We start from the raw sequence: 26300 nt of genomic DNA on the forward strand, positions 1-26300 counted from the left end.
CGCTTTGGCAACATTTTTTCGGGAACAGATTTGGGGAAAATGCTTTGGGAAGAGTTTTTGGGAAATGTTTTGGGAACAATTTTTGAGGAAAGGCTTTGGGAAGAGCTTTTGGGAAAATGCTTTGGGAGCAGATTTTGGGAAATGCTTTGGGAACAGTTTTGGAGAAATGCTTTGGGAACTGTTTTTTGGGAAAATGCTTTGGGAACAGATTTTGAGAAAACGCTTTGGGAACAATTTTTGTGAAAATGCTTTGGGATGGTGTTTTGGGAAAACGCTTTGGGAACAATTTTTGGAAAAATCTTTGGGAACAGTTTTTTGGGGAAATGCTTTGGGAACAATTTTTGGAAAAACGCTTTGGGAACAATTTTTGGGAAGAGTCTTTGGGAACAGTTTTTTGGGAAATGCTTTGGGAAGAGTTTTTGGGAAAACGCTTTGGGAACAGATTTGGGGAAAATGCTTTGGGAAGAGCTTTTGGGAAAGTGCTTTGGGAACAGATTTTGGGAAAATGTTTTGGGAACAGTTTGGGGAAAACGCTTTGGGAGCAGTTTTTTAGGAAACGCTTTGGGATGGTGTTTTGGGAAAATGCTTTGGCAAGAGTTTTTTGGGAACAGATTTTGGGGAAAATGCTTTGGGAACAGTTTGGGGAAATGCTTTGGGAAGAGTTTTTGGGAAAATACTTTGGGAACAGATTTTGGGGAAATGTTTTGGGAACAGTTTTTGGGAAAGGTTTTGGGAACAGTTTTTGGGAAAGGTTTTGGGAAGGTGTATTGGGAGAGTGCGAGGTGCTTTGGGAAGATCCTTTTGGGAGTCACTTAGGGCAAGAATTTTGGGAAGATATTTTGGGAAAATGGTTTGGGAAGAGGCTCTGAAAAAGTATTTTGGGAAGTTTTTTTGGGATGATTTTTTGGGAAGGTGAGATCTGGATGGGAGTTTGGGAAGGTTTTTGGGAAGATTTTATGGGAAGGTTTTTTTGGGATGGGGAGATTTGGGTGGGAGATTCAGGAAGCTTTTTCGGGAAGTTTTTTTGGGAAGGCGTTTCAGGAAGGTGCTTTGGGATGGGGAGATTCGGGTGAGAAATTCAGGAAGGTCTTTTGGGGAAAATTTTTTGGGAAGGCGTTTCAGGAAGGATTTTTGGGAAGGTGCTTTGGGATGGGGAGATTTGGGTGGGAGTTTGGAAAGATTTTTTGGGAAGATTTTTTGGGAAGGCTTTTCAGGAAGGTTTTTTGGGAAGATATTTCGGGCAGGTGCTTTGGGATGGGGAAATTCGGGTGGGAGATTCAGGAAGGTTTTTTTGGGAAGGGGAAATTCAGGAAAGTGTTTCAGGAAGGTTTTTTGGGAAGGTTTTTTGGGATGGGGAGATTCAGGAAGGTGTTTCAGGAAGGTTTTTGGAAAGGTTTTTCGGGAAAATGCTTTGGGATGGGGAGATTCAGGAAGGTGCTTTGGGAAGAGGCTTTGGGAAGGTGTTTCGAGAAGGGTTTTTGGGAAGATGCTTTGGGATGGGGAGATTTGGGAAGATTTTTAGGAAAATTTTTGGGAAAGTATTTCAGGAAGGTTTTTGGGCAGGTGATTTGGGATGGAGAGATTTGGGAAGGTTTTTTTGGGAAGGGGAAATTCAGGAAGGTGTTTCAGGAAGATATTTCGGAAAGGTTTTTTGGGAAGGTTTTCCGGAAGATGCTTTGGGATGGGGAGATTCGGGAAGGTTTTTTGGGAAAGGGAAATTCAGGAAGATGTTTCAGGAAGGTTTTTTTGGAAGGCTTTTCGGGCAGGTGCTTGGGATGGGGAGATTTGGGTGAGAGATTCAGGAAGGTTTTTTTGGAAGGGGAGATTCAGGAAGACATTTCAGGAAAGTTTTTTGGAAAGGTTTTTCGGGAAGATGCTTTGAGATGGGGAGATTCGGGAAGGTGCTTTGGGAAGAGGCTTTGGGAAGGTGTTTCGGGAAGGGTTTTTTGGGAAATCACTTTGGGAAGGTTTTTCAGGGCAGGCGCTTTGGGTTGGGGAGATTTGGGTGAGAGATTCAGGAATGTAATTCAGGAGGTTTTTTTCGAAAGGTTTTCCAGGAAGGTGCTTTGGATGGGGAGATTCGGGAAGGTATTTCAGGAAGGTTTTTTGGGAAGGTTTTTTGGGATGGGGAGGTTCGAGAAGGTGCTTTGGGAAGGGGAAATTCAGGAAGGTGTTTCGGGAAGATGCTTTGGAGAATCGATTGTGGCCGAGCCCAGGGACACCCTGCGGGGGAGAAGGGGAGGGACAAGGCGGGGCCAGGGCGGGGCCAGGGCGGGGCCAGGGCGGGGCCAGGGAGGGGACAGTGCCACCTCCACCTGCCGCCTCCTGCAGTGCCCGCGGTCGCCACCGGGTGGGGCCATCGGGCCGGGAGAGAGGCGGCGGCGCTGGGGGGGGGCCGGGCCGGGCTCGGGGGGCTCCGGATCCCCGGGAATTGATCCCGGCTCCAAAGGGGGATCCCACCCTGGCAATGGGGGGGGGGACCAGGAGGAGCCCCCACACCGGGATGAGCCGTGGTGGGGACGGGAATTCCTATGGGATGTGATTTTTTTGGGGGAAGGGGAGGGGGTGAGGGAGGGGAGGGGGGGTCTCCGGATTGGGAATGGGGTGGGGAGGATCCCAAGGATGCGGGAATTGGGGGGGATCCTGCTCCTCGGTGGGGGGGAGAGGGGAAATGAGTGGGATCCAGCTCCCAGGGACCCTCCCTGGGGTCACCCCCCCCCAAAAAAAAAAAAAAAAAGGGGTGAGGGGACCCCCCCCGCCCCCTCTTCCCGGCGCTCCCATCGGGATCAGAGCGGACCCGGGCGGGGAGGGGCGAGGAGGGGGCGAAGGAGAAGGGGGGAACTCAAAGAACTTTTGTTTTTCCTGTAATCTGAAGCAAATGCTCGGCCAAAGTGGCTGCGAGAGGGCGGCCCCGGTACCTGCTGCCATCCTGGGGTGGGGGAAAAAAAAAAAAAAAAAAAAAAAGGGAATTTTTTTGGGGGGGGTTGGAACCTCCTGGATAACAGGGACACCCCTGGGAAAAGCGGCGTCACCCAGGCTGGTCTGGGAAGCAGCGAGGAAAGGAAACAGGAAAATCTACGCCCCCCCCCACCAAAAAATAAAATAAAATAAAGCAAAACCTCAAAATGTGGTGGGGGGGAACTAGGGAAAGCATTGGGAGGTTAATTAATCACTGGTAATTAGGGGAGGGTGTTTAGGATTAATGGAAGTGGGGAAATAATTGGGGAGGGGGGAGCAAATCAGGGAAATAATGGCAGGAAAAAAGGAGGGGGGATCGTCAAGGGGAGAGGGAAATGATTCCCGGGAGGAAATTATGGAAAGGGAACATCAAGAGACGGGGAAAAATTATTGGGGAGAGGAGAAATCAACGCTTGGGGTGAATTAATGTCAGGTTTGGGGGGAAATCCATGCCTGGGTGGGGGGAGAGAGGGAAATCAGGGACAGGGGGAATAATTCAGGGATAAATTGGGAGGGAGGGTCGTTAAAAAGGGGGGAATTAATTGGAGGAATTAATTGGGGAAGAAGTTTTTACCGGGGGAAGCCGGGAGTCGTGAAGGGTTAAAAATGGGGGGAAATTTCAGGGATTAAACATCGGGGGAAATGATTGAGGGTTAAATTTTGGGGGGACCAGCCCAAGGGTTAAATATTGGGGGGGGGTTGTGGTGGGGGGAGAACGATCAAGGGGTTAAATGGGGAGGGGGAGATTTTTTTGCCCAGAGAAAATGATCGAGGTTTAAATATTGGGGGGACAATCAAGGATTAAATATTGGGGAGGACAAAGCAAGGATTAAATATTGGGGGGGGGACAAAGCAAGGATTGAATAACGGGGGGGGTTGTGGCAAGGGGGGAACCATCAAGGATTAAATAATGGGGGGACAAATCAAGGATTAAATAATGATGGGGTTGATTAAATAAAGGGGAAAAATATCACGGATTAAATATCGGGGAGACAATCACGGATTAAATATCGGGGGACAATCCAAGGGGATCGATACTGGGGGGGTGGCAAGGGAGGAAACGATCACGGATTGATTATTGGGGGGTCAATCACGGATTGATTATCGGGGGGACAATCCCAAAGGGATCAGGTACTGGGGGGGGGGGGTTGTGGCAATTGGGGAATGATCAAGGATTAAATATTGAGGTGACAATCCCGAGGAGATCAAATACTGGGGAGGGGTTGGGGGGAAAATCAAGGATTAAATAATTAGGGGGGGGATGGCAAGGAGGAAATGATCAGGGATTGAATATTGGGGGGGAAATCATGGATTAAATATTGGGGGGACAATCCCAAGGGGATCAGGTACTCGGGGGGGGGGGGGGTTGTGGCAAGGGGGACAATCAAGGATTGAATATTGGGGGGGAAATCACGGATTAAATAATGGGGAAACAATCACGGATTGAATATCGGGGAGGAAATCAAGGATTGGATACTGGGGGGACAATCAAGGATTGGATATCGGGGGGGGATAATCAAGGATTAAAGAATGGGGGGGACAATCAAGGATTGGATATCGGGGAGGAAATCAAGGATTGAACACTGGGGGGACAATCAAGGATTGGATATCGGGGGGGGATAATCAAGGTTTAAAGAATGGGGGGGACAATCAAGGCTTAAATACTGGGGAAACAATCACAGGCTGAATATCGGGGGGGGGGAAATCAAGGATTGAATACTGGGGGGCGAAAATCAAGGCTTAAAGAATGGGGGGACAATCAAGGCTTAAAGAATGGGGGGACAATCAAGGCTTAAACACTGGGGAAACAACCACGGATTGAATACCGGGGGCACAATCGCGCATTAAATATCGGCTCCCCCCCCCCGTCCTGGGGGTCTCACTGTGGGGCTGCCACTGCCAAACCCTCTCGGGGGGGATCCCCCGGGTACCCCCAGCTCCTCTCCGAGGCTCCGGCTGGGCTGAGCCGCGCTCTTCTCTCCGCAGGCCGGCGGCGGCGAAGGAGCAGCAGCAGCAGCAGGAGGAGGAGGAGGAGGAGGAGAAGAGGAGGAGAAAGAGGAGGAGGATGAGGCCGAGCAGAGCGGCGTGACCGAGGCGCGGGCTCGTGGCCAGGGCTCGCACGCTCCAGCGCCGCGTCCCCCGGGCCGGCCCGGCCCCCCCCGAGCCTCTGAAGTGCGGGTGGGGGCGCGGGGGGAGCAGCGGCGCTGGCGGCCGGCCCAGCCCCGGCTTCCCCGCCTCTATATAAACACACATTTGACTTTCTTTTGCCTCAAAGCGAACAGTGCAGAGGGGCTTTGCCCAGCAGCCCTGCCTCCCTCTTTTTTTTTTTTTTTTTTTTTTTTTTTTTCTCCTTTTTTTTTTTTTTTTTTTTTTTCTCTCTCCTCTCTCTCTCTCTCTCTCTCTCTCTCTTCCTCCTCCTTACAGAAGTCTGGTGAAAAGTCTGGGGCTCCCAAATAAGCGGCGTGGCGAGAGATCTGTATTTATAGGGAGATATTTATATATATGTAGAGATAGAGCTATAAACCGAACCGGCTCGCTGCGTGTGTGTAGATACATATATACAGCTATTTAATTCTTCCATCTCTCCAGCTCGTGGCTGAATTATTTTAAGATTTTTTGGAACTTTTTTTTTTTAAATCTCGCTCCTTTTCTTTTTTTTTTTTTTTAAACCTTTTCTCCCCTTTTTCTCCCCCTTTTTTCCCCCCTTTTTTCCTCCTTTTTCCCCCCCTTCCTTCTGCTGTGTGTGGCTTTGCCTTGCAAGCGAGCGAGAGCCAGAGCATCTGCAGTTGGACTTTTTGGGGTCTTTTTTTTTTTTTTTTTCCGCCACTCCAGGGTTTTTATTTTTATTTTTTTATTGCTTTTTCCTTTTTTTTTTTTTTTTTTAAATCTCTTTTCCCCTCCTCACTCACCCCCTATTTTTTTTGGGGGGGGGAGCCTCTTTCCCTCTTTTTTTTTTTTTTATTTTTTATTTTTCCCCCCCTTTCCCCTCTCTCTCCGTGCGCGCGTGGTGCTTTTTTCCCTCCGTGTCACTCTGTCAAGTTTACCCCAAACAAACCCAAACTTCGCCGAGCAACCACAGCTTCTCCCCACCTTTATTTTATTTTTTTTTTCAATTTTCCCTCTTTTTCCCCCCCCCCCCCCCTCTTTTCCCCTCGCTGTTCCCCCAAACCTGCCGGCGCAGAGGGGGGCGAGCCGGGGTCCCCCCGACCCCCAGGACCCCCCAAGCGGCTCCGAGCGGGCGCTCCGCGCTCTCCCTCTCCCCGCGCGTGTTGTGTGGGTGCGAGCGTGGTGCCTGTCAAGGGGCTGTTTCTCTCTCCCCACCCTCCTCCTCCTCCCTTCTTTCCAAATATGCTTTTTGCAAGTTTTGATCTCGTCTCGGCACTGGCTACCCTCGCCGCGTGCTTGGTGTCACTGACTTTGCTGCTGGCCGTGTCCCAACAGCTGTGGCAGCTCCGCTGGGCTGCCACCCGCGACAAAACCTGCAAGCTACCAATCCCCAAAGGCTCCATGGGATTCCCTTTAATCGGAGAGACCTTCCACTGGCTCCTGCAGGTAAGGAGGATTCCCTGCTCTTCGCTGGCAGCCGGGTTGGGACCGCGCTTTTTTTGGTGGTTTTTTATTTTTTTTTTTTCTCCCCCCCTAATTGTTATTTTTTTAAGGTGCTTTCAGGGCTTTTGCTCGGTTTATTTATTTTATTTTTTTTTTTTTCCCCCCTCCGCACCGTCTTCTTTTCTTCCCGATTGCATCATGCGGCTTCTCGGCGAGCCTGGGGAGGGAGAACCGGAGCCGGGGCAGCGGCGGAGGCTGCGGGGGAACCGAGGGAGCGCGGCCGGGCTGGGCTCGCCCCGGGCCGGGGGCTGCCCGGGCTCGGCATCGCCCCTGGGCTGCCAAACCCCTTCTCCTCCTCCTCCTCCTCCTCCTCCTTTCCTCAGCCTTAATTCTTGCCAAAAAAACTCAAATCCGTAGCGCCCGGGGTTGGATGCGGGGGTTCCGCCGCTCGCGTCCCCCCTCCCCGAGTCGCGGCTCCGGTCCCGTCCCTTCCGCGCTCCCCGGGGCTGCTCCCGGCTCCCGTGGTGGGGGAAACCCGCCGAGGTAATCGGGAGATTAACCCGGGATTAACCTCGCTAAACGCCCAACAGCGGCGGGCGGAGCGGGATCCCCCCCGCACCTCGGGGCTGCCAAAAAAAATCGGGGGGAAAAAGGGGAAAAATCCCAAGCGGGAGGCGGCCGAGGGGTGCCCGGATCCGGGGGGAGCCGCTGGGTGAATTCGGGGCACCCCAGAGCTCGCAGCATCCCGGGAGGGAACCCCCGAGGCGAAGCCGCGCTAGGGTTTCCCCCTCTTCTCCTCCTCTCAGCAACAGCCAAAAAAAAAAAAAAAAAAAAAAAAAAAAAAAAAAATTAAAAAAAAAAAATTAATTATAATAATCAAACGAGGATGCTGCCGCCCTCCCTTCATTGCCGCAGCCTGCGACGGGGCAGGACAGCCCGGTCCCGGCGGGGACAGAGGCGGCGTCCCCCGGTGTCCCCCCCTCGGCACCGCCACCGCCGGGGAAGCCCCGCCACGGCGGCCCCGCTCGGCCGCCCGCCCCCGGCGCCGAAGGGGTTAACGGCACGCTCTCAATAGGGCTTTATTTTTTAAAGAAATTTATCAGATTTTTACAGGGGGACCAGAAAAGGGTTCTCGCTTTTCCACAGGCTCCGTCCAAACAGAGTCCAGGGCTAAAAATACAAAAATTTTGTATAAATTGGACTCCATTCGCAACTTGTGCCGCATAAAGGTGCTCTTTGTGCTGCCCTGGAAATGGTGTACAAATAACTCTTTATTAATGCCACAAAAAGGACTTTAATTATATTTACGCAGATCAAGAAACAGGGTCACCTGAACATCTGAACCTCACAACCGCGCTTTTGTTTCAAAATAAACACCCGCGCTCCCAGCCCGGCGGCGCGGCCGCGGCGCTCGCAGCGCCTCTCCCCGCTCGCCAGGGGGGTTTTTTTGGGGGGACCCCCCCTCTATTGCTGCGGCTCCGCCGACAAAAGCCCCTGGAGCATGTGGGAAAGTTATTAAAGTCCCTGAAATCTGGAGATTTACTTAGGCGAAGCGCTGCCTTTTTCGAGTAAAATTCAGCCTGAGAGAGGAGGGAGGGGAGGAAAAAAAAAAAAAAAGGGGGGGGGTTAAGAGACAAAAAGAGAGGGGGGTGAAAGGGGGAGGGTGTGAAGGAAAGGGGGGGAAATGAGGGAAAAAAATAGGAATATGTTTAAAAGTGACAGGGGAGGAAAAGGGAGGAGGAGGAGGAGGAGGAAGGGGGGAGGAAGGCACCGACCCCCGCCGGGCTGCGGGAAGAGCGAGGGAACGAGCTGGGAGTGAACACGGCGTAAAATTTGGGGTTTTACCCAAACTCCCACCTCGCTGCCTTGTGTGTATGTGTATGTGTGGGGTGGTAACCCCCCAAAACCATCCCCCCCGCAAACCCCCCCTTTCTCCCCCCCCACCCCAAAAAATCCCCGCAGGGCTCCTGCTTCCAATCCTCGCGGCGGGAGAAATACGGGAACGTGTTCAAGACGCACTTGCTGGGGCGGCCGCTGGTGCGGGTGACGGGAGCGGAGAACGTGCGCAAGATCTTGATGGGGGAGCACCACCTGGTGAGCACCGAGTGGCCCCGGAGCACGAGGATGCTGCTGGGCCCCAACACCGTGGCCAACTCCATCGGCGACATCCACCGCCACAAGAGGAAGGTCGGTGTCACCGCTTTTTTTTCCCCCTCCCCTCCCTCCTTTTTTTTTTTTTTTTTTTTCCCTCGTCTTTCTATTTTTTTTTTTTTTTTAATTATTTTCCCTTCCTCTTTTCGTTTTATTCCCTCTTTTCCCCGCGCGTGGGCGCCGCGCTGACCCCTGGAGGAATTTCGAGGTGGATCGGGGTGGGATGAGGGGGGACACGCGTGTGTCACATCCCCCCCCAAGCGATGGGGACACACGCGTGGCAGGGAGGGCTCTGAAAAATGCAAATCCCCGGGGATTGTGAAACAACCCCCCCCTGAAATGCAGGGACAGCCCGAGGGGTTTTTTTCTTGGAGGGAGTGAGAATTTCCTTGGATTTCAGGGAATTTGGGATGGGGGGGCGGTCCTGGGGTAAATGGGAGGGGGGGGCTGAGAGGTTTTCGTGTCACCCCCGAGGTGACACCGCCCTTAGAACCCCCAGGGCAGCCCGGTTTGGGGGTGCTGAGTCCTTTTTGTGTCACCCTAAGGTGTCACTCCGAGATCAGCCCGGTTTTGGGGTGCTCAGAGCTTTTTGTGTCACCTCGAGGTGACATCCCCAGATCAGCCCGGTTTGAGGTCCTGAGAGCTTTTTGTGTCCCCCCAGATCAGCCCGGTTTGGGAGTGTTGAGACCCTTTTGTGTCACCCTGAGGTGTCACCCCTAGATCAGCCCGGTTTGGGGTGCTAAGAGCGTTTTTTGTCACCCTGAGGTGACACCACCCTTAGAACCCCCAGATCAGCCCAGTTTGGGGGCGCTGAGCCCCCTTTGTGTCACCCCCAGATCAGCCCGGTTTGGGGGCGCTGAGCCCCCTTTGTGTCACCCCCAGATCAGCCCGGTTTGGGGGCGCTGAGCCCCCTTTGTGTCACCCCCAGATCAGCCCGGTTTTGGGGGTGCTGGGTCCCAGCAGAGGTGGGGACTGTCCCCGTGTCCCCCCCTGCTGCAGGCAGTGGTGGCAGCGGTGGCGTGGCTGTCACACCCCATCCTCCATGGCTCGGGCTCTTTCCCAGCTGGATCTGGGCTGGGAATTATTTGGGATGAAAGGATTGGGGGGGGGGGGGTGTGTGTCCCCCACTCTGTGGTGTGAGGACAGCGCTGGTGACACTGCAGGGGACACGAGGCCATCCCCCACCCCTGCCCCGGGGCCAGGCCCCTGCTCCAGCAGCTTTTCCTATTTTTGGAGGCTGTAAAATCCCTTCCAAACCTCCAAAAAATCCCTTCCCTCTTTTCTCCCGGGGGAGAGGACGCGAAAACAAACAGCACATGACACCCATTAGTCACAATTTTTCGGAGTGACACCACAAAAAAAAAGCTCTGTCTGTCCCTGCCCCAAACCAGGACCAGCTCAATCCCTCCAAATTTGGGGTTTTTCCTTAAAAAGGGAGATATTTTTCCAACCAAGGGGAAGGGTGATGGGGCTGCCTCCATCCAGGGGGAGAATTGGTGGCAGGAGAGGTGCAGGGATTTGGGAATGATGAGTTTTCCTCGGCAGCAGCTTTGGCTCCCATTTATTCCCAATCCAAGGGGGTTTTATTCCCAATCCAGGGGGGTTTTATTCCCAATCCAGGGGGGTTTTATTCCCAATCCAGGGGGGTTTTATTCCCAATCCAGGGGAGTTTTATTCCCAATCCATGGTAGGTTCAGCAGGATGAGGCCGAGATCTGAAGGTGCCTCCATTCCCATTCCCTTCTCCTTTCACCTTCCTGCACCTCTGGATTATTTTTTTTGCTCATCTAAAGTGGCCTTTGCTTGCAAAAGGATAAAACCACGGAATTCCTCGGGAACTGGGCTGTGGGGTCATGGAGAAGGGAGGCCTGAGCTCTGTGGGATCCTTGTGGGGTTTGGGTTGGCACTGCCAGCCCTGCCAGGAGCGATGCCAGCCCCACAAACCCGGCACAGGTTTCTTTCCTCTCTCTTCCCGGCGTTCTCACTCCCGGGTTTTTCCTGCTGGGGAAAAAAAAAAAAACCCACGTGGCCAACCCTAAACTCTGAAAGCCAAAGCTTTTGGAATGTTCTGAGTCCTAAAGATCTTCACCGCGCTCCTCAAAACCCTTTTTGCCTCCTGAGTAGGTGCTGGATGTCAGGAATTGTTCCCGGGGAGGGGCTGGGATGGAATTCCCAGATTTGCTGTGGCTGCCCCTGGATCCCTGGGAGTGTTCAAGGCGAGGTTTAGGATTTGGAGCACCCTGGGACAGTGGGAATTGTCCCTGGCCTTGACAGGATTGATGATCTTCAAGGTCCTTTCCAATTCCAGCCATTCCATCATTCCATGATTTTTGGCATCACTTGTGATTCCAGGCCGGCAAGGATCCTAATTCCTAATTCATTCTTAAATCCCAATTAACTCCTAAATCCTAAATCCTGCTTCAGGGGTGGCCAAAATCCTCCCGAGCTCGGGTATTCCAACAAAACCCTGTCCCAGGATGACCCCGGCTCCTTCTCCTGCTCCTTGGTGCTCTTTGAGCTCCCACAAACTCTTTTCCCGGAATTTGGGATACTCCTGGAGTTAATTCTTTCTTAAACTTTCCTTTTCATCTGCTCCAGGTTGAGTCCAGAGGGCTCAGCTCTGGAATTCAGGAATTTCTTCACTCCATCTCTTGCTAATCGCTGCTTTTTGGGAGCTGAGCACCTCCCACCTCACCCACCCTTGGGCCCTTCTCAATCCCCCTTTAGGGAATCCTCCCAAAAACCCATCAGGCCGAGCCTGCCTCTAACGGGGTGAAAATCGATCGTTCTGCTCTTATCAAGATTCCGATGAGAAGATTAAAGCTCTTCCCATCAGGTTCGGCCTCTTCGGAGCTCGTTAAACCCGAGCTTTTGTTGTTCCAACTTTCAGCTCTCCCCACCCTGAAACTCGAAGAGTTCTCAGGAGAAAGAGTTTGAACCAAAGGAGAGCTTAAATCTTAAACCGAGCCTCAGCAGAAAGGGTTTGGACCTAAAGCGAGCTTAAATCTTAAACCGAGCCCGAGTTTTCCTCTTGGCCCGCCAGGGAAGCAAGGAAAGAATTTGGAAAAAGCAGAATTTTCCACGGAATCCCCGAATTTGCACAGTGAGGGTGCTGCTCTTGGGAGAATCTCGAGAAGATTTGGAGCAGTTGGAAGCTCCGTGGAGAGAGGATTTCCTGGGAAATCTTTCTGGTGGGTGATGATCCAGTTGGAAGCATCCAGGTGTTTTCTGTGAGCTCTCAGATTTTGGGGTTTGCTTCACCTCCGAGCTCGAGCTTTCACTTGTTCCTTTTCAACTCCCTGATCTTGGCAGAAATTGAGGTGGAATTCCTCGCAGAAATTGAGCTGGAATTCCTCACCTGGCGCAGGAATTTTGGCCAAAAAAGAGGAAAAGCAGAGCGTGGAACCCACCTCTGCTGCCCTCCCAACCGTTTGGGATCCACCTCCAGCTCTCACCCATGGCCATAAATCCCCCTCACCTTCCCCAAACCCCACGGAGCTGCATTTATTTCCAGCAGCTCCCCTTCCAGCATTCCCTGGCAGGAAATCTGCTCTCTCCAGATTGTCACTGGGATGTGGAGATGAGCTCCAAACCCAACATGTTCTTGCAGGAGGGTTCTGGGATCTTGCCAGGGATCAGCTGCTCGCTGGAGCTTTCCAAGGAAATTTCAGCTCCTCTGTGGAACTCCGGGATGGGGGGAATTGCACTGGATCTGCTGGAGGATGGGGTCAGGGGTAGGAGGGATGGTTTAGATGTTGGAGTTCTTCTCTCTTCCCTGTTTCCCTGTCCCAGCTGTTTTTTGGGATTTTTTTTATGAGTTCATTATCCCATTCCATATAAGATATCCAGAAGTGTTGATCCTGTAGGTGCTGGTAAAGGGTTGTGGTTCCCAATCCTAACCCTATGGAAGCTCTCTGCTTTTCCCCCATCCCAAATTTATCACATTTCCCCTCCAGGAGCCTGTCAAAAATTCCTATAAATGAGAGGAAACCTCCCTGTTTTGGGAAATGAACTCTCCAGTTGCAGAGAGGGAATCCCAGGAGTTGGAATCAGCCTGGAGCAGGGATGGAAGGCTGGGAACAGGGAATTCCTGCAGTAGGGAATGCCTGCATTGCAGATGTCACTGGCATTGAAAATTCCTATAAACTGAGGAAAACCTCCCTGTTTTGGGAACTCCATAGGGAGGGTTTGGAGTCAGCCTGGAGCCAGGGATGTGGGGCAGGGTGGAGGAACAGGGAATTCCTGCTTTATGGAATCCTTCATTGCCCGTGTCCCCAGCATGGGCAGAGCTGAGAGATCAGAGCAGGTTACAAGGAACAAATAAAAGCAGCTCCCAACTCCTCTCCCACTTTTCTGGGATATTTATCCAGGCCAGGCTGTTCCTGCTGCTGGATCACGGAGTTTGTGTTGATGTTGGAGAAGGATCTGGGCCACCCCTGCTGGAGCCGGAATTTTTTGGCTGGAATCACCTCCAGGTTCCTCACAGGAGGGACTCCAGTGGCTGAGCAGGGTCTTTGCTCCGGGTTTTTGGTGGCAGATCCCTGTCCCTGCCCACCCCATGATGGATGAATGTCATCCTTGGGGATTGGAGCTCCTGGAAGTCCCTGGGCAGGGTTGGGGGGGATCATTCCTGCTCCACCTCTTCCATTCCCTGGCTCTTCCCTCCATCCTTGTCCTGTCTGATCCCGTCTTGTCCTTCTGGACCTTTCCAGTTCCCATTCCCACCCCTGAAATCCCAGATTTCGGGAGTGTTGATTCTGGGGTGAAAGGAGCTGCAATGAGAACAAAGCTGATCTTAGGGATCCTGCAGCCTCTGTTTTTATGGGATCCAATTCCAGCAGGAAGCTGGAATTCAGCATTCCTGTGCCTGCAAGGGATCCTGGTGGAGAAGGAAATGGGAATTGGAAATGACCAGGACAAGGCCTTTAGGGTTTAGGTCAAGTCTGAGCAGTGCCCAGGGCCAGGAAGGAGATTCCCAGCATAGGATCCACACGGGAAAGGTGGGGATCAGAATTTCCTTGGGATCATCCAGCTCGGCAGGAGAACGCTGAACTCATTTCCAGCCGAGCCATCCTAAAATAGGCACAAAAAAAAAAAAAAAAAAGATGGAATAAAATAAAAGCAATCCACGGGATTGCTGGGGAGACTTCCAGATTCTCCAGGAGGGAGCAGGGAGTGGAGCTGAGGAACGGCCCTGGTTTGTCTCAGCTTTGTCCAAAGCTCCATCGCTCATTAACACACCACAATTAATGCTCTGCCTCCGAGGCACACAAGTGTTGAGCTCATTAGCACCGAGTGGAAAGGTCCGAGGCTTTCATATCGTTTGCGAGGGGATTAAGAACACAAAAGGGGCCATAAATTTACAGCCAAATATAAACCAGCTGCTGTGGGCTCGGCTGGGGGGGAGGGAAGCACCGGGATGGGGGAGAGGGCTGGAGGAGGAAGGAGGGATGGGAGGTGGCAGCAATGGATCTTTTCCTACAAAAAAACCTGGAGTGAGGTTGGTGGTTTTTTTAGAGGATTTTAGGATTTTTTTTTTTCTTTTTCGTGTTTATCCAGCCCTCCCAGTCCTGTTCTGTGTGCCCGTGGTGGGAAAGAAACCATCCCAATCCATGGGAGCCAGCTCCCAAAATTATATCAAATAGGCTGAATTCCAGCTGCCATCAGCTCCAGCCCCTTCTCCATGCCCTGGGAGCCTTAATCCAAGGGCAAAAGCCTCTGGAGCAGGGAAATTCTTCCATGGATGGAGGATGGCTCCTGCTCCTGTTCCAGGGAAAGAATTCCAGGGCTGGGCTGGCTCCTTGGTTTTAGACCAGGCAGTGCTGTCATGTCTAGGGGGTGTTAATCTGAACTAAATCCAAGGGATTTAAAAAAAAAAACCAAACAAAACAAATGGAGGAGCTCTTGGTTAAAACACAAATTTGGGGTATTTCACTGTGGGGTTCCACCCCACAACTCCCCAGGAGCTCTGAGCCTGCTGTGCTGGCAGAGCAGGATTGTGGCTCTGGGATACCCTGGGAGCTGAACTTGCCCAGAATTGGATTTTCCTCCTTCCTGTGCCATCCAGGGTGGGATTTTTGGGTGTTTTTGGGTGGCACGGAGAAAGGGGAAGCCCCTCCTTGGGTTGTGAGCTGGGTGGAACTGCAATCCAGGCTTCACTTCCTGGGGGAATGGGAGCAAATCCCAGGGATGTGAGGGACCAGGAATGAATCCCAGGGATGTCAGGGAGTCAGGATCCAACCTGCACTGTGCTCCTTTTGTTTTTTCCATCCTTCCTTCCATCCAAGCAGCTCAAGGAACCTCCTCACCTGAGGTTTGTATCCTGCTTATCCCTCTGGTGCTAACGGAGCTCTCCATCACTTCCCAGGTGGAATTTTTTCCCGTTGGTTCTCCAACTTCCTTCTCCTTATAGAGAGGCCTGAAGTTGGGATCACCTTGTGGGGTCATCTCAGCCTTGTCACCTCCTCCCTGGAGGAGCTTTAGTCCTCACCTGGTCTGCAGGAGCTCCTCAGGTGTTTGCTCATCCCATGCAGGTCTTGCAATCCTCAGGATTTCCTTGGAGGAATCCCTTTTCCAAACTTTCCCCTTTATTCCTGCCATGAGACTGGAAGGAGTTTTTATTCCTTTGGGATGAAGTGGCTGCACCATGGATTGGGAATTTCCCACTCATCCCCTCCTGAGTGCAGTCACCTCTTGCTCTGCTCTGTTCCCAGTTTCTGGAATTCTTGGCAGGACCAAGGACTGGTTTCTTTTTAAGTCTGGCTTTGTCTCTGGAGAGTCCCTGCTTTGGGTTTCTAAATCCTTGGGATCCTTCCCTTTTTTCCTCTCCCTGTGCTCCAGGAAAATGCATCAGGTCAGTAAAAACTGGGACTTTTCTCCTGGTATTTCACTTTCACACTGAGAAAACTGCTCTCCTCCTCTTCCTCCTTATCTCCAGGGACTCTCATTTCCACACCCCAGGCCGTGATCCATCACCAGTCCATCCCAGGGGTTGGAATTTAATGGTCTTCTAGGTCTCTTCTGGCCCAAACCATTCCACAATTCCCTGAGGAATGAGCCTGAGGGGGTTTGTGGGATTCTCCTTCCCCACAGCTCCAGCCAAAAGCTCCATGCACAGGGATCCCAGTGGGATCCTGGCCAGCTGATCCCACATTTCCAATCCCTTTTCTCTGGACACATCTCCTATTTCTCTGCTGTGACATCCATGGATGTGGGATCGTTCTCCCTCCTCGAGGAGCGTAAGGTGAATTTTTTTCTCCTTTTCCTCCATAAATAATTCAGGAAAGCAGCATTCCAAAGCCAACAAATCCCAGTGCCTTTTGGTGTCCCCATAAATATGGCTGAGAAGCTGAAATTTCTCGATGGGATTTTGCTGGGGATGGAATTTTTGGGGGACTGGGGCAGTTTTGCAGAGGGGGGTGCTGAGGTAGGTCCTGCTTGGACCCCACAGCCCCTTTAACCTCTGAGCCTTAAAGGGTTTGGGATGGAAAACCAAGCCTTGAAATGTTTGGGATTGAAGCAAGGCCCGGCCTTAAAGGGTTTGGGATTGAAGTAAAGCCTTGGATGGTTTGGGATGGAAAGCAAAGCTTTGGATGGTTTGGGATCTGAAGTCTCCCATGGCACGTGGGGGAATTGTAGGAGAGATTCTTGAACGTGGAAGTTTTTGAGTTGTGAGGAAATGCAGATCTTGGGCTTAATTTTATTCTGAACTTGACTGGAAATGCTGGAGTTTCTTGTGATTTTTTTTTTTTTGTTTTAAACAAAGGAAAATCAAGGGGTAGGGACAACCCTCTGAGGTGCATCATGACATGACCCAAGGATCCAAAATGATCCTTCAGTTTCTTCCAGCAGATTTTTTTTTTTTGGGAATCATCCCAATTCCAGTGCAAGTGCCTTTGGTAGAGGCACATCATTCCTTTTAGCCTGGAGGCTCCAGCTCCTGTTCCCAGACTCCTGTTGGAGGCTGGAGCATTCACAAGAGCCTGGATTCCTCCAGGATGGAGCCTTCCATGTGCTCCCTTTTCCAGAGGGGAAAAAAAAAAAAAAAAAAAAGGGAGAAAAGGAATCAGTTCTTTGCTGTATGCAATGGCCAAACCTCTAATAAACAGACCTCAGAGTGTCCAGGCAGGAGCGGGATTTTTTTGGAATTTTCTCTCCTTTAGTGGTGCCTTTCCAACTTTTTTTTGCTGTGTTTTCCCCTTTGTTCACGCTCCCAGCACCAGCACGGCCTCTTGCCCACGAACCATCTCCAAAAATATCCCGGTTTTTGAGCCTGCTGGAGCACGGGAATGGGCTCTGGAGAGGGGCAGCCATCCAGGATAATGTGGTGATGGGACAGGGCTGGGACAAACACAGCCTGGCCTTTGGAAATGTGGGAAGAATTAGGAGGAATCCAGGTTGAGATGTTGCTTTGGATGCTTCCCGACCTATCCCGTCGGCCAAACTTCTGGCAGGTGCCAAATTGGTTCCTGAAAACATTTCCAGGCTCATCCTGCCTCGCTCTGGCTGGATGGGATGCAGGTGGCTGATCCCAAAATTTCAGTTTTCCTCCTGGAGGGGAGGAACGGAAAGCTCCGTTCCCTCTTTTGGGGGGGATGTGCCAGGTGGGAAGGAGGGGCTTGCAAATAATGGATGGCAAAAGGCAGGGATTGGTGCTTGGAATAGGAAGGAGAAATCCATGGAAAACACGGTCTCCCACACCCCAGCCATGCGTGGAATCACAGTTGGAGCTCACAGAATTCCCTGAAATTCCCTTTCCTTGGCCGTGGTTTAAGGATGGGACCGGGGGCACTTTGCTGTCACGTGGAGCTGAGGCACTGGGAAGACATTTTCTGCCTTTGGAAAACCATAAATCCTTAAATATCCTTTTTCCATGCGAGGCAGAGTGGGAAGGTTCCAGCCAGGCTCGCTTGCTGGTGGGGTCTCTGTCTGTGGGGGTGTGGAGGAAACGAACGCCCTTGGATGGAGCAAATTCCCAGATCTGGCTCTTTTGGGATCTATCCCAATGTGGAAAAAATTGAGGGCTCTTTCCAGCATCCCCAAAAAATCCTGGCACTGCTGTGAGCCCTTGTGGCTGAGCGCCACCACAGCCGGGCTGTGGCATCTCAGGGTTAACAAAGCTGAGCTTAGGGATGATTTTGCCTCTCGGCAGCTCTGGAACAACTCTTTTTTTTTTTTTTTTTTTTTTCCCTGATTCTCCTCGGCTTTGCCTGGATTCTCTCCTGGAGCGGCCGAGCCGCTCGGCTCGACTTCACTAGAGGGCGCAGGAATTTTAGGCTAGGAACGCGCCGGGGTTCGTCGGGGAAAGTTGGCTGCCTTCTCCTCCTTTTTAATCAACTGGAAAGATGCAGGGTTGAACTGGAGGTGACTGGAAGGGGATCCAGACTTGTGTCTGGCCGGGGAAGGATCTGCTGACATGTGGGATTAGGCGGTGCGAGCGCGGCGGCGGCGGCCGGGACAGAGCAGCGCGGCCGGGGCTTGGGACGTGGTTGGGAGCTCCAGGGAGCAGCCAGCTGGAGGAGCCTCCTGGCACGAGGAAAGCTCCCAAAATTGCAGAGAAAGAAGAAAAAAAAAAAAAAAAAATCCCCCTTCATTCCCTCCCCTCCCCAGTGGTTAATGCTGGTCAGGTTTGCGTTGATCCCACACGAGTTCGGTTTTCTCTTCCAAAGGATCCCCCCCTTGTCTGTTCCCATCAATCCTTAGGACAGGATCTTTCCTCTTGGGAGCCTGGCTTGATGCAGGGGTGTGGATCCAGCCCCCCACACCACAGCAGCTGTTTTGGGGACCAGAGGCACATCTGGGATGGTTTTGTGTCCTTTCTTCAGGGAGTAGGGGGTCCCCAAGTGCTTCTCCTGTGGGAAGGATGAGGCCAGGAGTGCCCAAAGGCCACCTCCGTTGGGATGGTGGATCCAAGCAGGAATGTGAACCCGGTGCTCCTAAAGCAGAGGTTGTCCCCTCGTTGGCCCTGCTTCCAGCTGGGGAAACTGAGGCATGGGAAACGTTCCTGGACATTCACTGGGAGCTTCTGTCCTTATCCCAAGCTCCTCAGCATGGAGGAAGGACAGGGAGACAGCAGTGTCCCTTCGCCAGCCCCATCCAGGTGGTCTTGTCCCATCCCTGTGGAAGAGCTCCTGGATCCTGGTTCTGCATCAAACCCCGGGTCCTGCTCGTGGACAAAGGAACTGTCCCTTGATCACTCCCTCCTTACCTTCCCCATTCCCTTCTTACCTTCCCCACTCCCTTCCCACCTTTCTCATTCCCTTCTTCCCTTCCCACCTTCCCCACGCAGCCCAGGGTCCCGGCTTTTCCCTCTCCGGCTTTTCCTGCCCGAGCAGCTGCTTTTTCCAGCAGAAACCTCCTGAACGCCGCTGCCTTTCCAGGCTCCAGAGCAGCTCGGGATGCGGGCGGGATGCGGCCGCCGCCGCCCCGTCCCGTGCCCTCGCCGCGCTCTCGCTCCCTGCTGTTCATTCATTCATTCATTGATCCCTCCTCTCATTCATTCATTCATTCATGCCTCGGCTCCGTGCGGCCATCCAGCCACGGCTCCCTGTCCCCGGGGCTGATCTGCTTGGATTCTCTTCCCTATCCATCCTCCCATCCCGGGATTCCCACAGGGAGCTCCGCGCCGGGCCCGCCGTGAGCTGAGTTTTACTCTGGGCTCAACCCGGGGCGTTGTGGAGCCTCCTGCCCGGAGTTGCGAGGGGACAGAGGTGTTTTTTCACCAAACAAACTCCCAGGGAACGCCGGGGCATTAGCAATGAGGGGTCGCAGCCAGGAAAATATTACCTTTCCCTTGGAGTGCTGACTGCGGAGGAAATTCTCACATTTACAGCTCCGGCGAGCCCGGCGCTCATGGAAAAGAGGGGGCGGCTTTGATTTCGCTCCTCTCGGTGGGTTTGATAACTTGGCAGCCCCCCCACCTCGCCTCCATTCCCGCCGGGAAGCGGCCACCGGTGGAGGCTCCGGCGAGCAGCTCCCTCCTTGGAATCCTGGTTTAATTGGATTTTCCTGGAGGCCTGCAGTGCGTGTGCGTCCTGCCCCGTGCGTGTGTGTAGGTTAATAAAAAATAAACAAACAGCGCTTTCCCCCCTTTTTCTCGGGGAGGGATGCGGCGGGAATGCCGAATGAAAGCGCTGCTGTGCCGGGAAGGGACATTCCTGGCATTGCTGAGCTCCTCGAGCGGGCCCGGGCCCAAATTGGAGGAAAAAAAATGGAGTAAGGAGCCGTTAGCGTGGGGGACCTGGGGAGGCCCAGTCCTGCTCACTGTTTACTCGCAGAGCTTAAATTAACGCTGGCTGCTGACATCAGGAATTTTTTTTTTCCCCCCCTGGTTTCCCAAGGAAATGAGCCGAGGGCGATCGCGGCCTCTGCGTACGTGCAGAGGCTCTTCCCCGCTTGAACCCCTGTCGGAGTTCAGCCAGATTCCACAGAGATCCTAAAGGCTCCAAAATAATTATTTTGCTTCGTTTTGCATCCGTGAAAAAAAGAAAAAAAAGGTAGTGAGGAGGTGGGAGGAATTGTGGAATTGTTGGTGCTTCCCATTGGGAGAGTTGCGTTTTCCTGATGTGTTTGTCTGTGCTGGGTGCTGGAGAATCCCTGTGGAAAAGGTGCATTGGTGACACCCAAACCATGGGATGGACAAAAATGGGATCCCCTGGATGTGGAAAGCTGGCTCTGTCCCTCCTGCTGCACGTGGGGTGAAGGAATTCCTCCCATCCCTGGCTCGCTCCGTTATTCCCCGTCACTTGTGATGGTCGTGGTGGGAATCTCGGCAGGAGCTGGTGTTTCTGGCAGGTTTTTTAGGAGCTGGTGGCTCTGGATAAAGTGTTTAGAATGGTGACAACTCCCTCTGATGACCTTGGTGAAGGCCAAGGGTGCTGGGGCTGTGTAAAAACCTCCCCTCGCTGTTTCCTGTAGGTTTTCTCCAGGATTTTCAGCCATGAGGCTCTGGAGAGTAGGAATCTCGGCAGGAGATGGTGCTTCTGGCAGCTTTTTTAGGAGCTGGTGGCTCTGGATGAAGAGTTTGGAGTGGTGACAAGCTCTTGACCTTGGTGTAGACCAAGTATGCTGAGGCTGTGTAGAAACCTCTCCTCACTGTTTCCTGTAGGTTTTCTCCAAGATTTTCAGCCATGAGGCTCTGGAGAGTGGGAATCTCAGCAGGAGCTGGTGGCTCTGGGTGAAGAGTTTGGAGTGATGACAAGCTCTTGACCTTGGTGTAGACCAAACATGTTGAGAATTTCTTTTTTTTTTTTTTTTTTTTTGCTGTTTCCCGCAGGTTTTCTCCAAGATTTTCAGCCACGAAGCTCTGGAGAGTTACCTCCCCAAGATCCAGCTGGTGATCAAGGACACCCTCCGGGCCTGGAGCAGCAACCCCGAGTCCATCAACGTGTACCACGAGACGCAGAAGCTCACGTTCCGCATGGCCATCCGCGTCCTGCTGGGATTCCGCATCCCGGACGAGGAGCTCGGCCGCCTCTTCGAGGTCTACCAGCAGTTCGTGGAAAACGTCTTCTCCCTGCCCGTGGATCTGCCCTTCAGTGGCTACAGGAGGGTGAGCTTTGGGTTGGGTTCTCTGCCCCCCAAATTAATTAATTAATTAATTAACGGGAGCGGCGATTGATCCGGTTCTCGGTGGGGTTTCTCATCCTCTGACCTCATGGAGTCCTGATTTAGTGGAGAAGACAGAGGAAAATCCGTCCCCTTAGTGACTGGAGTGGTGTAATAACAGAAAATAAACAGGGTTGGCCCAGATTTCATTCATATTTTTCCTCATTTGGCATTTTTCCCGTATTTTTTTAGTTCGTGGGACCCTTCTCCTTTTAATTACCTCCTCGCAGTGAAACAGTTCCTTGTAATTCCAAGAACTAAAACAGATCCTTGTAATTCCCAAAACTAAAACAGCTCCTTCTAATTCCTGGAGCATTCCAGGTTTTGGGGGGGTTTTTTGATGAATGATACAAAATGAAAACATAACAAAAAAACAGACATAAAATCATATTTTTTTTCCTGTGGGGAATTTTGATAACAGAAATATGGGGGGTTTCAAAATTTATTTTCGTGGTATCCCTGCAAATCTTTTTTATTGCTGTTTGCCCACGGGAATGATTGCATCCCCTCAGAGTCCGGAATCATTCCCAGCAGCAGGTTAGCCCCGAGCAGCTGCACTCCTGTAGGAATTGTTTTACTGGGACCAGGTGATCAAATTTCTTGGGAAGGGGATTCTTTGGGATGAATGAGCTTTCCTTTGAGAGACAATTTTCCCAGGGATTTCCATACATCCCAGGAGGAGCCGGGGGGCTGTGAAGCGGTGCCGGACAGGGGCTCCCAGCCCAGACCCATCATTTACACCTAGGTGTTGATTACTCCTCCTGTGATCTCCCCTACTCTGGCTTTACTCCTCCCGCCCAGGGGACACCTCCAACATCCTCACACCCCTCTTTGAGCCTCTGCTTTTATGGCTTGAACCTGTCCTGAGCACATCTGCAACTCCCGGGATGGGCAAGGTGCTGCTGGTGGTGTGGTCTGAGCAATTCCTGCTCCACAGGGAATCCGGGCCCGGGAAACTCTGCAGAAGGGGCTGGAAAAAGCCATCCAGGAGAAGCTGCAGAACACGCAGGGCAAGGACTACGCTGATGCCCTGGATATCCTGATAGAGAGTGGGAAGGAGCACGGCAAGGAGCTGACCATGCAGGAGCTGAAGGTAAAGCTCTTCCCTGGAGCTGCCTTGGGATTGTTCTGCTCAGGGACCAGAATTCCCCAAAGGAGAAGTGTGGGATGCTCCAAGAAGGGATTTTTGGGGCAGAGATGAGCAGTGAGAGCTGGGTGGCCACGATGTGTTGGTGGATCCAAACCTGTTGCTTTATTTATTTGCTGGTAGTGCCCAGTCCCTTCTGCAAAGCATTCCATGGAATCATGCAGCTGGGGAAAGGCCTCTGAGATCACCCAGACCAATTCCATCCCCTCTAAACCACACCAGAAAATTCCATATCCGTTTAGGAACGCTTTCAGAGTTGGTGGCTCCATCCCTTTCCCAAGCAGCCTCTTCCAATGCTTGTCCCCTCTTCCAGGAAAGAAATTTTCCTTAATATCCAACCCAAACCTCTCTGGTCACAACAGAAGCCTTGATTAGCTGCACCCCTTGACCCTTGCACTTTTCCTGGCACAGGAGCTCCTCAAGCAGGTTCTTCTCTGTGGCTGGGTCCTGCCATGCCAGGAGCCACCTCCTGGGTTTTTTGTCTGATCCTCAGAGGTTCTGTGTGAAGCTCCTTGTGGTGGCTGTCCAAGGAGTGACCTTCCAGTTAAACGTGACCAAGCTGTGGCTGCCCCATGCCTGGAAGTGTCCAAGGCCATTAACAATGGACACAAACTCTGCTCGGGTTTTCCTCATCCATCCTGGTGGGTGGGGAATCACTCAGGAGAATCCATCTCCCTCCAACATCTCACTTTGTAGGCCACATCCCGTTTTTCCCTCTCCCAGTTTTGTGACGTGATCCTTCCTCAGGTCACTTGGCCTCTTTGGATCTTAAATCTTATTTTTGTGGGAGAAGCTGTGGCTGCTCCATCCCTGGGAATGCCCAAGGCCAGGCTGGATGGAGTTTGGAGAAACCTGGGATAGTGGGAGGCATCCCTGGGGTTGGAACAATGCGATCTCAAAGTTCCATCCATCCCAAAACCATTCCGTGATTCTAAGGCCAGGCTGGAAAAGCTTTTGGGGAGACGAACACCCCGTGACCCCTTGACGTGCTGAGGATGGTGTCCCACTTTTTTCCCACCCCTGTGCCTCACCCTGGCTCTTCTCCTGCCCCCCCAGGACGGCACCCTGGAGCTGATCTTCGCCGCCTACGCCACCACGGCCAGCGCCAGCACCTCCCTGATCATGCAGCTCCTCAAACACCCGCGGGTGCTGGAGAAGCTGCGGGAGGAGCTGCGGAGCAAAGGGATCCTGCACAACGGCTGCATCTGCGAGGGCTCCCTGCGCCTGGACAACATCAACGGCCTCCAGTACCTGGACTGCGTCATCAAGGAGGTCCTGAGGCTCTTCACGCCCATCTCCGGCGGGTACCGGACCGTGCTGCAGACCTTCGAGCTGGACGTGAGTACTGCTGCACCCCTGAGCCGCCCAAAAGTGCCCAGCTCACTTGAGCCTGGCTTAGAGGAGACCTCAGAGGGGATAAACGAAGTCCTGCCTTGTTAAGTCCTTCTCCCAGGCAACCAGTGACAGGATAATGAGACACAGCCTTAAGCTGGACCAGGGGAAGTTCGGGCTGGATATTAGGGAAAAAATTCTTTCCCAGAAAGAGTGGTTTGGTGTTGGAGTGGGGTGCCCACTGAGGTGGTGGAGGCGTCATCCCTGGAGAGGTTTGTGCCTGGATGTGGCACTCGGTGCCACGGTTTTGTGGATGAGGCGGTGTTAGATCACAGCTCGGACTTGATGATCTCAAAGGCCTTTCCAGCCTAATTAATTCTGTGATTCTGGCCATGGGATTTGCTCCAGATCCAGCAGTGATGGGATGTGGAGCAAGGGATGCGCCAGAGCTGCCAGAGAGCAGACGGGTGTGATGCTTCAAAGCCCAGCTCGTGACAGTGACGCCAAATTCTGAGCTGGGGTGTGACAGGGGAAAGGTTTACAGCAAAGGGCATCTCCAGGCTGCCGGATGACAGGCGGATTAGTCACTGCCATGGCTGGAATTTCCTCCCAGCAAAACAAAATCTCGGGAGCTGCCTTGTCACTGTAAATCCTCCTAATGCAGTGGTTTGAGTCAGAGACCTTTTAAAGTGCTCAGGGGATGATAAATCCACCCCATTTCTCATCGCCCGGGCCCCGACGTGGGTGTTGGGTGTGTGGTGCTGACAGGCAGCGGGGTGTGGGATGCTCTGGGATCCCTCTGGGATGCTCTGGGATGCTCTGGGAAGGGCTGGCTGATGTGTGGGGCACGGCACGGGAGAAGCTGCTGCCCCAGCTCAGCACCACGGGGTTCCTGGTAGGCAGCTCCTGCCAGTGACCACAAAGCAAATAAATGGATGGATCATCCCACGGATCCTTGGGATACAGGGAGGGATAAAGGCAGGAGTCACATCCCTTCGTCCTGTGCTGACCATGACAGGTTTTCCTTGAAATCTGTATCACACTTGAGGGATAAACCCAAAAGAAATGGGAATAAGCAAGGAAAACAGTGAGGGTGGTGTGGGCTGGCACAAATTGCCCAGGGATTGTGGATGCCACATCCCTGGAAGTGTCCAAGGTTGGATGGGGCTTGGAGCACCCTGGGGTAGTGTGGGACAGGATGAATTTAGGGTCCCTCCCAACCCAAACCATTCCATGATTCCACGGAAACCAAATTCCTTTATCTCCTCCCCCCGCTCCCGCTCCCTTTCCCTCTCCAGCAGGATTGACCCACTCTGCTCTTCTCTCCACCCCCTTCCCAACCTCCCCGCAGGGTTTCCAAATCCCCAAGGGCTGGAGCGTGATGTACAGCATCCGGGACACCCACGACACCGCCCCCGTCTTCAAGGACGTGGACGTCTTCGACCCCGACCGCTTCGGGCAGGGCCGGAGCGAAGACAAGGACGGCAGGTTCCACTACCTCCCCTTCGGAGGAGGCGTACGGACCTGTCTGGGCAAGCACCTGGCCAAGCTCTTCCTCAAGGCCCTGGCCATCGAGCTGGCCAGCACCAGCCGCTTCGAGCTCGCCACCAGGACTTTCCCCAAAATCACCCTGGTGCCCGTGGTCCACCCTGTTGACGGACTCAAGGTCAAATTCTTCGGACTGGATTCCAACCAGAACGAGATCCTGACGGGCACAGACGCCATGCTGGGGGCCACCGTGTAAATCCCGCGCCGGTGGCAACCAGGGACGGGCGGCCGGGGGACGCAGGGGTGGGGTGGGGGCGAGGGGATGGACAGGAGGGGAGGAGAGAGGGATGAGGAGCTTCTCCACGGCGCTCACCTCCGGATCGGGACTGCTTTTCCAGCAGGGAAGCTGCCGGAAGCGTTTTTGCTCTTCCCGCGGGACGCGGAGAAGGTCGGGGCGTCGTCGGCGTCGTCTTGTTCCGTTTGGGAAGGAGGAAGATCCACAAAAAGCCGAGTCGAGCTGGGATGGCTGACCATACACAGTATCTAAATATTATAAATATATATATATAAATATCTATAAAACACTTCTGCTGCCAGGAGGAGAAGGCCCGACTGCGGGAAAGGCTTGGGAATCAGCCGAGGATCTGAGGTCTGGTGTCCCGGGGCAGCTCTGGGGTGACCTCTGACCTTTTTTTTTTAACAGTGTTAAATTAGCTGGTGATAACAGTGTTTTTATGTTTTTTGAGGTGGTTTTTTTTGTTTGTTTGTTTTGGGTTTTATTTTTTTTTTTTCATTTGTTTGGTTGTGTTGTTTGTTCCGGGGCGTTGGAGCCTTTCCTTGGCCGGGGGGACACAACGCTGCCCATTCCCAGCCCCTCTCCCGCTGGTGCCGGGGCAGGCTGGGGAGGAGAGGAGGAGGAGGAGGAGGAGGAGGAGGAGGAGGAGGGGTCGTTTTGCTTCCCAAAAAACCTCTCTTGTGGTGTCCCGAGGTCTCGGGAGAGGCAGGTTTGCATTTTCCAGGATGTTCTGGGGCTCTGGGGAGGGGGATGCCCTTTTTTTTTTTTTCCTCTC

The 26300-nt window shown here is 52.8% G+C and overlaps 1 protein-coding gene across 1 annotated transcript; it reads left to right on the forward strand.

The window, feature by feature from the left end:
• Nucleotides 1-5329: 5329 nt before the first annotated feature.
• Nucleotides 5330-25509, forward strand: CYP26B1 (cytochrome P450 family 26 subfamily B member 1). Its single transcript, XM_088162887.1, has 6 exons — nt 5330-6510; nt 8470-8694; nt 20932-21207; nt 22201-22356; nt 23467-23748; nt 25094-25509. Exons 1-6 carry the CDS (start codon nt 6307-6309, stop codon nt 25484-25486), a joined length of 1536 nt encoding a protein of 511 aa, XP_088019013.1. The 5' UTR covers nt 5330-6306; the 3' UTR covers nt 25487-25509.
• The last annotated feature ends 791 nt before the right edge of the window (nt 25510-26300 follow it).

This window comes from Sturnus vulgaris, chromosome 4 (assembly GCF_052056855.1).
Source record: "Sturnus vulgaris isolate bStuVul1 chromosome 4, bStuVul1.hap1, whole genome shotgun sequence".
Classification (NCBI taxonomy): domain Eukaryota; kingdom Metazoa; phylum Chordata; class Aves; order Passeriformes; family Sturnidae; genus Sturnus; species Sturnus vulgaris.

Coding starts and splice junctions, on each gene's coding strand:
- CYP26B1 (XM_088162887.1), top strand. CDS start 6,307: ATGCTTTTTGCAAGTTTTGATCTCGTCTCGGCACTGGCTACCCTCGCC. Junction 6,511..8,469: donor CCTTCCACTGGCTCCTGCAG/GTAAGGAGGATT, acceptor AAATCCCCGCAG/GGCTCCTGCTTCCAATCCTC. Junction 21,208..22,200: donor CCTTCAGTGGCTACAGGAGG/GTGAGCTTTGGG, acceptor CCTGCTCCACAG/GGAATCCGGGCCCGGGAAAC.